Source organism: Hevea brasiliensis, chromosome 8 (assembly GCF_030052815.1).
Source record: "Hevea brasiliensis isolate MT/VB/25A 57/8 chromosome 8, ASM3005281v1, whole genome shotgun sequence".
Taxonomy (NCBI): Eukaryota; Viridiplantae; Streptophyta; class Magnoliopsida; order Malpighiales; family Euphorbiaceae; genus Hevea; species Hevea brasiliensis.
In genome coordinates, this window is record NC_079500.1 from 60008352 (window position 1) to 60021299 (window position 12948).

Genomic DNA, 12948 nt, shown 5'->3' on the forward strand with positions numbered 1-12948 from the left:
CTGACTAAGCTGCTTCGGAAAGATGTAAAATTTCAATGGACAGATAAATGTCAGCAGAGTTTTGATGAGTTGAAGAGGTGTTTAACTGAAGCTCCAGTTCTCACCTTACCTACTCCGGGTAAAGAATACACAGCTTATAGTGATGCTTCTCACAATGGGTTAGGCTGTGTACTGATGCAAGATCGGAATGTCATTGCTTATGCATCACGCCAGCTGAAACCGCATGAGAGGAACTACCCAACACATGATCTGGAGTTAGCAGCTATTGTTTTTGCTCTGAAGATCTGGAGACACTATCTGTATGGAGAGAAATGCTACATTTTCACAGATCACAAGAGCTTGAAGTACTTAGGTACCCAGAAGGAATTGAATTTGAGGCAGAGGAGATGGTTAGAACTCATCAAAGATTATGATTGCTTAATAGACTATCAGCCAGGAAAAGCAAATGTGGTGGCTGACGCCTTAAGTCGCAAGACTATGGCAAATCTCAGAGTTTCTCCTATGTCCATGGTATATGAATTGAAAGCACACACTACAAGAAAATTAATATTTAACGAGAGGAAAAATCATCGTTAAAAGTTAAAAAGTGGTCGTTAATAATAATTAACAACCACAAAAGTTGGTCGTTAAGTTGTCGTTATAGGCTCCATGGTTAAAAAGTTTAACGAGGAATTTATATAACTCGTCGTTGATACTAATAACGAGGACACAATAAGCGATTGTTAAAATTATAGTATTAACGACTATTTTAGCCGTCGTTAATGTTATTAACAACGGAGAAAATGGTCATCAAATTTAAATTAAAAGATCGTTATTTTACAATGTAACGGCCTCTAAAAACTATTAACAATGAAAAAATTGGTCGTTAAAAAATATTAACAACAACAAATAATGCTCGTTAATGGTTATTAACAATTAAAAAAAAATCTCGTTAAAAAGTATTAACGAGAGCAAATGATGATCGTTAAAAATTACTAACGATAGTAAAAAATAGTCGCTGAAAATAATTGAGGATGAACATTAAAAATTGATAACAACGATGCAAAATGGTCGTTAAAAATGATTAACAATCATAAAAATAGTTGTGAAAACATATTAACAATAACAAAAAGAGGTGATTAACAATCAATACGAATGCAAAAATCATCATTAATAATGATTATTTAATTATGTTAACTTTTAAAACACTAAAAAATTTAATAAGCAATTAATAATAATAAATAATATGCTTCATAAATAAAATAACATTCATACATCAATATGAAAAATGTCATAACAACCGTCTCAAATGTCGGTTTAATATTAATTATTTACACTTAATTTGTTTATGTCAATAAGAAAACTATAAATACGTGAAGGCTGAAATAAAATTCAACAATATCTTCTAAGTTACTTTTGAACACCTTCACCCAAAAAAATTACTTCAATGCTTTCACTATTTGCATAATCACATCTGCACCAAAATATAAAAATATAATTAGATTGCAACAACTATGAAATCCACTAATAGCTTGAAATGAGTTTCACATTTAACTTAAAATTTGTTAATATTTTATTTCTAAACAGTTTAAGTATAATATATCAAATAAAAAATTCGGCAAAATTCCATTTGTATTTTGAATATTTTCAAAATTTCAAACAAATAATTCAAATTCATAACTTGCATAAAACATCAATTCAAAAATATTCATCAACTTCCAATCCGATTTCTGTGCTTTTTAATTAAATTATATACATTTATCTTCAATAAATATATAATAGTGAATATTTATTTCTATTTGTAAATGTACAACTTAAAATATGACCTATATTAAAAACAATATAAACAATATAGTAGATGAAAAAGAAGATAATTTACCTTATCACAATCAAGTAGATTGATCTGTAGATAGAGAAGTTCTAGATGGAGCATTAGAGTATTGGCTCAATAATAAGTCCTCCAGGTATTTCATCCTAGTTTCTACTTCAGACAAACGATCCTTAAGCAATCGATTCTCCTCTTGAAGGCCAACGTTGGAATGAGATTTCTTAACTTCTTTTGCCTTTATTCCACCCCCATAACCAATAACTTGATCACGATGTCGTGTTTCAAAACATTGTTCTACAACCTCCATATGAGACAAAGAAGGGTTGGATTGGATGACATCACGTATTTGATCCTATAATAATTATGATTAATCAATGACACAAATAAAACAATTTATGAAAAGACAAAGATTTGCAATAAAAGTAATATAACATACATATTTCTCTTGAACATTAGAGTCAACCAAATTTGCACCCTTCTTATGAGTTTCAAAGAATATAGTTCCAATGTCTGGTGGATTGCCATCCTTGCCTCCCTTTACAAAATACGATATTGTTACACAATAGCATAATATATTTAATCTCTAAAATGCAAAAGCATGAAAAAATTTCACTAACATTACCAAATCATAGATAATTTGTCTGTAAGGTTTGCTACCAGTACGATGAAGCATAGTTAAATTTTTCCTATTTTCAGAGTTTCGAACACTTGTTTCCTACATTAAAAAAAGTATTTAAAAACATTATGTTAACCCTTATAAAAAATAATAAAACTAAAGATAAAAATACTTATATTTAATTTACGTAATTTCTAATATTGGTAAAATAAAATGTCATACCTTAAATTTTTTGGTGCAAAAATGGTTCTTAACTAACCACTCCCAATCTTCTTGATGCATCCCTTGAGGAACATTTTTCAACATCTCTGGAAAAGAACCACAAGGCTTTATATTGTGGCGTTTCAAATCCCCTCTCCAATTATTCCACAAATGATTCATATGCTCTAAAGTCTTTTCTCGATATAGCTCAATGTCAACATTTTTAAATTTCTCCTACAAAAAAAAAAAAGAATGAATGAATAGATGTAAATTAAATTAATCCAATGTTTTATTAAAAATAAAGGTACCTTGACTGAATCCCACATATGATCTTTTGCATCTTCTCCAATTTGCTTCCATGAGTGCACTCTTATTGGACAAATGTTTGGGTCACGCACTATTTTGCCCAAATGTCTTGACCATTCTGCATGATTTTCTCCAACAACTCGATTATTATAAAAAACCACATCCAGTTTCTCTCCATCCTTAAGTGCTGCAATCTTTTTACCCTTGTTCATTCCTCTTGTTTTTCTCTTCTTTTGTATAGTGGAAATACCTAAATAAAAAAGTCCTTAAAACTTCATTAATGATATAGAAATAATGCATCAATAATAAATACAAATTATTAATAATACATATGACAATAATTATTTGAACCTTCTTGTGTTTCTTCCTGAGCTGGATTATTATTACTTTGATGTTGCCTTGTTGTATTACATTCTGCAGTATCAAAATCTATCAATATTAAAAATAAAAAGTAAATTATTAATGTAAACTAAATTCATAACCCTGAATGAAATAGAAAAATAGGAGTTGAACCTTCATGCACTTGTTCAGGTATTTGTTCCTGTACTCCACCATCTTCTTCCCTATGATCAACATCTTGAAAAAGAGAGTTGTCATTATGTGGCTCTAACGAACAACGTGCAATTGATGCAGTTTGACTTTGTGTGGATGTCATAGGTAAAAATGATCTTGATTGATGTCCATGTCCCCTTGCCCTTCTTAATGCACCCGGTGGTATAAATGAACTCTTCATTATATTTGTCCTAGGTCCTTTCTTTTTTTGTGACCCCATTTCTAGCGTCATTTACCTGGAATATTAGCACATCAAATATATGTGAATTTTTTTTCAAACCAACAAAATATATTATGACATAAATAAATATGGGAAACAACATAAATAAAATATGGGAAAAAGACAAAATGAAATGTAAACTACATTGAATAATTTAATTACACATAAACATCCAAAATAAATTATGTATATATTATAGAGTTTATTTTGAAAAGAAACATTATACACTAGCATTCAAACAATAATAATTAAATAAACTTCATGATCCATGTTTTCTTTTCTTCTGTGTTGAAGATATATCAATTATTTGTGGCTCTATATCCATCCTCTTCCAACTAATTTGGTCATTTGCATCAGCTGTAGTTGTTTCTCCAGATTCAAGATTGTGATTCATCGACTTGATATGCTTCACCTAATTGATTCAAGTCAACGGGGTCAACGTCTTCTTCTAATGGGATGTCATAAGAATCTCGAGGATGTGCCTTTATCATACAATGCCAGCCTTTGTGAATATTGTCTGGAACATAAAAGACTTGTGATGCTTGGTTAGCTAAAATGAAAGGTTCATTTGTTTTCACTGTTCGTTTACATTTAACACTATCCCGCCCCTATTCATCAATCTTACCCACCCTCACTCGATCATACACATCCCACCACTTACAACGAAATAACTCCACACTTCTTCCTCCAAGATATTGCAATTGAATAATCTCAGTTAAGACACCGTAGTAATCTATGTTGTTAACTTCATCACCAATATCTCCAATTACAACAACTCCACTATTTTGTGTCCTCAAACCTTGGTCATGATATTTAGTATGAAACCTATACCCATTGACAATGTAACCATAAAAAGATGTCACATATCGAGCAGGACCGCGTGATAATGAGAGTAGGGCTCCCATCATTGGACTTGAGTCATTTTTATGCAACCACGCAACCTATAAAAAAAATTTGTTTGAAAAAGTGAAAAATCAATTCCTAATGGTTACAAACAATTGAAATAATTAATTACTCAAAATACATACAAAACTTAAAGTGTATTTACTTTCGTCTTAAACCATCTAACAAAATTTTTATTCCATTGACCTTCTGACATACCTACTAAATTGGTTGCTGGCAATTGTGAACACTCTCTAAGGGGCAAAAAAAAAAAAAAAAAAAGAGGATTATAGGTGATTGTGATAAATTAAAAAAAAAGAGTAAATACAATATGAATAAGCAAAAAAAAAATATCATACTCGATGTATGGTTGGACTTCATCACAATTCTTTAATACATAAATATGAGCTTGCTCCCACTCCTGTGTATCAAGATCACGAGTTTTACTAGCACCTAATCCCCGTCCTACTTTGGAGAAAATTGATAAGCCTCCTTTATTTTTATTACTGCCAGCATCATAGTTGCGCTCCATTCGATTGAACTTTGTCTCAATGCCATGCAAGTACCTTGAGCAAAGAGTCATGCACTCATTTGCAATGTTTGCCTCTGCAATTGAACCCTCTACACAAGCTCTATTACGAATACATGACTTAAATGAATATAATGCTCGTTCTATTGGGTACATCCAACGATATTGTACTGGTCCACCAATTTTAGCTTCATTAGCCAAATGCATAGGCAAATGCACCATAATGTCAAAGAATGAAGGTGGAAAGATCCTTTCTAGCTTGCAAAGAGTTATAGGAATTTGCTTTTCTAATTGCTCCAATACATCTACCTTTAATGACTTTGCTCCTAAATGAGTGAAGAACAATGACAGCTCAACAAGTGGTTCATATACTACTTTAGGAAGTAAACCACGTATTGCAAGAGGAAGTATATGTAATAGAAGAACGTGACAATCATGACTCTTTAATCCTGAGATTTTACTCTCTTTCATGTTTACACAAAGAGAAATATTGGATGAAAATCCATCTGGAACTTTTAACTGCTTCAAGAATTGGCAAAGCCTGTATTTTTCAGAAGTAGATAAACTATACAATGTTGGAGGTATCATAACTTTATTCCCCTGTTGTACTGGGTGTAACTCTGGCCTTATATTTAATGCTTGCAAGTCAAGGCGAGTTTTGATGCCATCTTTAGTTTTTCCCTTTATGTTCATGATTGTCCCTAGTATATTATCGCATATATTCTTTTCAATGTGCATGACATCTAAGTTGTGACGTAGCAATAAGGTCCTCCAATATGAAAGGTCAAAGAATATACTCTTTTTATTCCAATTGTCCCCCCTACCATCATGTGAGATTGCTTTCTTCATATGAGGAGCCTTAGTTAATATGACCCCTTCAAGATTTTTCACTTGATCAAGTATATCATCTCCTGAAAGTGGCTTGGGTGGTAACCCTCGCTCCCTTATGCCATCAAAAGATTCGTTATCATTTCTCCATTTGTGATTAAGAGGAAGATATCGTCGACGACCCATATAACATTGCTTGCCTCCATTAGCCAACCTCATCCAACAGGTGTCCTTATTACAACAAGGACAAGCCAACTTTCCCTTAGTACTCCAACCTGATAAGTTCGCATATGCAGGGAAATCATTGATAGTCCATAGTAAAACTGCATGTAACTTGAAATTCTGTTGTGCATATGCATCAAATGTATCAATGCCAGTTTCCCATAACTCTCTTAATTCTTCTACTAAAGGTTGAAGATAGATATCAATTGCATCTCCGGGACCCTCAGGACCTGGAATAAGCATTGATAAAATAAAATTTGATTGTTTCATGCACATCCAAGGTGGCAAATTGTATGGAATGAGTAAAACTGGCCAAACACTATATGGCATTTTTGAATTGGCAAAAGGTTAAAATCCATCACTAGCAAGGCCTAGTCTCACATTGCGAGAGTCTGAGGCAAAATTTGGATGTAGTTTGTCAAAGGAAATCCATGCCATTGAATCAGCAGGGTGTCTCATCACTCCATCATCTACCCTCTTATCGTTATGCCATCTCATCAAAGACGCTGTCTTTGTGGACATAAACAGTCTTTGAAGTCTTGGCTTTAGTGGAAAGTAACGCAGAATTTTTTTTGGTATTCTCTTCCCATTGGTTTTAACCTTGTCTTCCCCATTATATTTATCAGTCTTCCATCTAGAATAGCCGCAAATCTTACAAAAATCTAGCCTCTCATCCTCTTTCCAATATAACATGCAATTATTTACACATGCATCAATTTTTTTGTATGAGAGACTAAGATCTTGAATTACTTTCTTTGCATCATAATATGATTGTGGCAAATTAGATCCTTGAGGTAATAATTCATCTTTCAATAATTGCAACAACATAGTAAATGACTCATTACTCCATCGACCAAGGCTCTTGATATGGAGCAATTTGACTAAGCAAGATAACTTTGAGCTCTTAGAACCTTGGTATAATGGTTGCTCAAAATCTCTTAGTAACCTATAGAATTTATTCGCTTCCTCATTCGGTTCCTCTTTATGAATATCACAAGCGAAGATATCCGTATCCATATCATTTGTATCTTGACCACAAAACTCTGGATATAAATCCCTTAGAATGTCATGCATCTCATTGCTAGGCTCATCTTCACTTTGTTCAACACTTTCTAAATTAGATTCAGATTCACCTACCCTTTCTCCATGGTGATACCAAAATGTATAATTACGTATTATTCTATACACCTTGAGATGTGTCCCTACCACTTCTCGTGTGGCGGAATACGTGTTACTACACTTGACACATGGACAACGTATTTCCCCATGCCTCCCAGTCTTCTTAAAAGCATAGTCTAAAAATTCCTCAACCCCACGTAAATATACATCATTAAGACGATCACCAACAAGATCCATCCATCCTTTACTAGGAGCCATTATCTGATAAATTGATAGTTAGAAATATAACTTATAAAAATAAGCAAACGTATTTGACAAGAAAAAAATTTAGTTTAAAATTTAGGTTACATTATTAAATAAATAAATATTAAAAAAAATTAAATAACATTGATCACAAAAAGGATGGTGCCAAAATATTATATGAAGTGGAAATTTAAAAGTAGGGTCAGAATGGAGGAATTTGAAAGACAAAGAACTATAAAAGTGAATTTTCTAAATACAAAAGAACTTATGGAATAATTGTGCATTGATCAATGAAAGGGAGACACTTGGTAAAATAAAAGCCACTCCTTTTTGTTCCTAAATCAATCAGCTGTACTCTCAATCTCCCTCAATTTTTAATTTTCCTTCATCCTCTATTTTTCGTTTCTTCTTCTCTTCATTTTTGTTAATTAACATTACCCTTTTTTATTTTAAATTATTAGCATTAAACTTTATTAAATTTAAATTTAATATCTCATAATATTAAAATTAATTCTAATATGGTTGAGTTTTCAAACTTATTCGAAAATTTTATGATTAAAGGCTTGTTCGGTAATGCTTGCCTAGCTAGTCACATTCTGCAGTCCAAATTGGTGTAATTTACTGTACATAATCAAAATTATCATGTTTTCCTATAGATAATTTTTGGAAACTTGCTGCATATTTTGACTGTTTTCTGCACTATGGAATGCAGAATATGCGTACACATGCAAGCTAAATGAGAAGAGTGATGTGTACAGTTTTGGAGTAGTCCTAATGGAGTTGGTCACAGGAAAAAGGCTAGTAGAACCAGAATTTGGAGAGAACAAGGACATAGTGTACTGGGTTTGCAGCAAAATGACAAGCAAAGAGAATGCACTTGATTTAGTGGACTCAAACATCTTAGAGAACATGAGGGAGGATGCTATTTCTAGCCAAGCAAAATAACATTTGTGAAACTATCAGTTGTGCAGATTTGCAATTAAATATGCAGATTACTGAGGGAGGATGCTATCTCCATGACTGGCTGCAAAATTACTGCAGATTTGCAATTAAATATGCAGCAGAATTTGTTCAGAATTGTAGCAGAGCTTGAGCAGGAATTGCTGCGAAATTTATAGCAGAATTTGAGCAAGAATTACATATTAATTTATAGCAAAATTACTGCAGGAATTGCAATGAAATTAGTGCAAGAATTGCGGTAGAATTTGAGCAGAAATTGCATTAGAATGAGCAAGAATTGCTGCAGATTTTGCTATAAAAAAAGCAGCAGAATTTGTGCAAAACTGCAGCAGAATTTGAGCAGGAATAGCTGTGGAATTTATAGCACAATTTGAGCAGGAATTAAATAGCTTGAGCAGGAGTTGTTGCAAAATTTATAGCAGAATTTGAGCAAGAATTACATATTAATTTATAGCAAAATTACTGCAGGAATTGCAATGAAATTAGTGCAAGAATTGCGGTAGATTTTGAGCAGAAATTGCATTAGAATGAGCAAGAATTGCTGCAGATTTTGCTATAAAAAAAAGCAGCAGAATTTGTGCAAAACTCCAGCAGAATTTGAGCAAGAATAGCTGTGGAATTTATAGCACAATTTGAGCAGGAATTAAATAGCTTGAGCAGGAATTGTTGCGAAATTTATAGCAGAATTTGAGCAAGAATTACATATTAATTTATAGCAAAATTACTGCAGGAATTGCAATGAAATTACTGCAAGAATTGCGGTAGAATTTGAGCAGAAATTGCATTAGAATGAGCAAGAATTGCTGCAGATTTTGCTATAAAAAGAGCAGCAGAATTTGTGCAAAACTGCAGCAGAATTTGAGCAGGAATAGCTGTGGAATTTATAGCACAATTTGAGCAGGAATTAAATAGCTTGAGCAGGAATTGTTGCGAAATTTATAGCAGAATTTGAGCAAGAATTACATATTAATTTATAGCAAAATTACTGCAGGAATTGCAATGAAATTAGTGCAAGAATTGCGGTAGAATTTGAGCAGAAATTGCATTAGAATGAGCAAGAATTGCTGCAGATTTTGCTATTAGAATGAGCAAGAATTGCTGCAAATTTTGCTATAAAATAAGCAGCAGAATTTGTGCAAAACTGCAGCAGAATTTGAGCAGGAATAGCTGTGGAATTTATAGCACAATCAAATATAAGAAATGCTGCAGAATTGCTACATATTTTGCAATAAATATATGTTGCAGAATTTTGTGCAAAATTGCCATAGAATTTGAGAAGGAATTACATGTTAATTTGTAGCAGAATTTGAGCAGGAATTGCAATGAAATTAGTGCAGAAATTGCAGTAGAATTTGAGCAGAAATTACATCAGATAAGTAAGAATTACTGCAGAATTGCTGCAAATTTTGCAATAAAATAAGTAGGAGAATTTGTGCAGAAATTGCTGCAGAATTTGAGCAGAAATTAGTAGAATTTGTGCAGAAATTGCTGCAGAAATTGAGCAGAAATTACATCAGAATAAGTAAGAATTACTGCAGAATTGCTGCAAATTTTGCAGTAAAATAAGTAGGAGAATTTGTGCAGAAATTGCTGCAGAATTTGAGCAGAAATTAGTAAAATTTGTGCAGAAATTGCTGCAGAAATTGAGCAGAAATTACATCAGAATAAGTAAGATAATTGCTGCAAATTTTGCAGTAAAATAAGTAGTAGAATTTATGCAGAAATTGCTACAGAATTTGAGCAGAAATTACATCAATTTGTGCAGAAATTGCTGCAGAATTTGAGCAGAAATTACATCAGAATAAGTAAGAATTACTGCAGAATTGCTGCAAATTTTGCAGTAAAATAAGTAGTAGAATTTGTGCAGAAATTGCTGCAGAATTTGAACAGAAATTACATCAAAATAAGTAAGAATTACTGCAGAATTGCTGCAAATTTTGCAATAAAATAAGTAGTAGAATTTGTGTAGAACTGCAGCAGAATTTAAGCAGGAATTACTGTAGAATTTGCAGCAAAATTGGAGCAGGAATTACATATTAATTTGTAGCAAAATTTGAACCAGAATTTCAATGTAATTAGTATAGGATTTGCCGCAGAATTTAAGCAGATATTGTTCTAAAATAAAATTTTAATAAATTTGTACTCTATTTGCTTTTAGATATTCTTTCATATTATTAACCCTCCATAAAATTTCATTCTAGCAATTTATCAAACACATAGAGACCTAAAGGCAAATAGCTCCTAATCAAATATAATGACACCACCTGATTGATAAGAAAAACTTACTTGTAAGATTGCTGATTCAGGAGAGAATTCCAAATTAATAAACCCTATGAGCAATGTAGGCTTCCAAATCAAGATCAGTAGGAATAAACAAGGGGTATTTGCAAAAATCAATGGACTTCCTCTCTTCCAAAATCTGAATAGCAACACCTTAATCCAAATTTGTAAGAACAAGTGCAAGCCCTACAATACCCACAATACCAAATTCAATATTGTTACCATCAAACACAAGAACAAATCCTATAACCACTTTTATTACTCATATTACTAGTAATACCCACCTCAAAATCAATGGCAATGCCCACCTCACCTAGGATTTCAGCCACACAAGAAGCAGCACAAATGGTATCGTTGCAAGTAGTGCAGCAACGTAAAAGAGGGATGGTGTTTCTGATCGATTTGATTGCATTTGTATTGGAAGTTGAAGAAAGAAAACGTAATAAGAGGGATGGTGGCAGTTACGTTTAGAAACACAATTTAGGGCTTTAGGAGTTAGAAACCTCTTAGAAATAGGAATTAATAATATCAGCTGGAGGGAAAAATAAAATCTAAAAAAAGAAGTTAATTCATTTACAAGGACCTTTTGTCCTCGTGAAAGACTTAAAAATAATTCATTTAAAATTTTAGATATAACGACCAATATTTTATTCTTTAACTAGAGTATTTTATAACAGTGGTTAAAATTTTATATAATTACGATCAATTATATTATTAGTCGTTATTTATATATCATTAACGAGGAAATTTTAATTCTCTCGTTGATAATTGGTCGTTAAAAACTATAATTCTTGTAGTGACAACATGCCAGTTTAGAGATTGATGATGAGGGACAGACAGTAGTTGCATGGCATGTACAGCCAGTGTTGATTGATCATATCAGAATGGCTGCTCAGAGTGATGAAAAGTATCGGTTACCGAAAGAAGTTCACAGGCAAGAAACCTGAATTCTCTGTGAGAGATGATGGTTTATTGCTACATCAGGGTAGAATGTGCGTTCCTAGTGATGTGGAATTGAGACAAATCATTATGAAGGAAGCATATGAGTCTCCATTTGCTATGCACCCTGGTGGAACTAAAATGTACAGAGGGCTGAAAGAGCATTACTGGTGGATGGGTATGAAGAGAGACATAGCTGAATTTGTTTCCAAATGCCTAACTTGTCAAGTAAAGGCGAACATCAAGTTCCACTGGTTTGTTACATCCTTTGTCGCATGCAGTGGAAATGGGAACGAATAACTATGGATTTTGTTACAGACTTCCAAGGACACAGGTAGTCATGATGCAAAGATGGGTTATAGTTGATGATTGACCAAGTCTGCTCACTTTTTACCAGTTCGGATGGACTATAGCCTGGAAAGATTGGCCAGATTATATATATATGAGATTGTAAAACTGCATGGAGTGCCAGTATCAATTGTGTCTGACAGAGACCCTAGGTTCACTTCTAGATTCTGGGGTAGTCTTCAGAGAGCCCTAGGAACTAGATTGAACTTCAAAGACAAAGATTCCACCCACAGACGGATGGTCAGTCCGAAAGGGTTATTCAGATATTGGAGGATATGCTACGGGCTTGTGTGATTGAATTTGAAAGTAGTTGGGATACACACTTGCCTTTGATTGAGTTTGCTTATAACAACAGCTACCAATCAAGCATAGGGATGCCTCCATATGAAGCTTTGTATGGCAGGAAGTGCAGAACTCCTTTATGTTGGGATGAAGTAGGTGAAAGGAAGATGATTGGGCCAGAAATTGTTCAGCAGACAGAGGAAAAGATCAGAGTGATCAGAGATAGACTCAAAGCTGCATCGGACCGTCAAAAGTCCTATGTTGATATGAAAAGAAGAGATATTGAGTATACAGTGGGTGATAAGGTATTCCTCAAAGTTTCTCCTTGGAAGAGGATTATGAGATTTGGCAGAAAGGGGAAACTGATTCCTCGTTTCATCGGACCATATGAGATTCTGGAAAGAGTGGGTCCTTTGGCATATCGGTTGGCATTACCTCCAGAGCTAGCAAAGATACATAGTGTCTTCCATGTGTCCATGTTAAGGAGGTACAGATCTGACCCATCTCATGTACTGTCAGTTGAAGAGATTGAAGTAAATCCAGACCTCTCATATGTGGAAGAACCCATAAAAATTCTAGCTTATGAGGTGAAGCAGCTGAGAAACAAACAGATA

At 33.3% G+C, this 12948-nt stretch overlaps 2 protein-coding genes across 2 annotated transcripts; both read right to left on the bottom strand.

The window, feature by feature from the left end:
- Window positions 1–1231: 1231 nt before the first annotated feature.
- Window positions 1232–11213, bottom strand: LOC110659733 (uncharacterized). The gene is made up of 10 exons (XM_058152068.1): window positions 11050–11213; window positions 10772–10951; window positions 3444–3718; window positions 3282–3359; window positions 2933–3180; window positions 2646–2858; window positions 2430–2522; window positions 2244–2342; window positions 1859–2159; window positions 1232–1453 (listed from the first exon to the last, which is right to left on the bottom strand). Exons 3-9 carry the CDS (start codon window positions 3712–3714, stop codon window positions 1869–1871), a joined length of 1293 nt encoding a protein of 430 aa, XP_058008051.1. The 5' UTR covers window positions 3715–3718; window positions 10772–10951; window positions 11050–11213; the 3' UTR covers window positions 1232–1453; window positions 1859–1868.
- LOC110664818 (uncharacterized) lies at window positions 4311–6406 on the bottom strand. The gene is made up of 3 exons (XM_058150781.1): window positions 4944–6406; window positions 4751–4838; window positions 4311–4643 (listed from the first exon to the last, which is right to left on the bottom strand). Exons 1-3 carry the CDS (start codon window positions 6404–6406, stop codon window positions 4311–4313), a joined length of 1884 nt encoding a protein of 627 aa, XP_058006764.1.
- Window positions 11214–12948: the final 1735 nt, after the last annotated feature.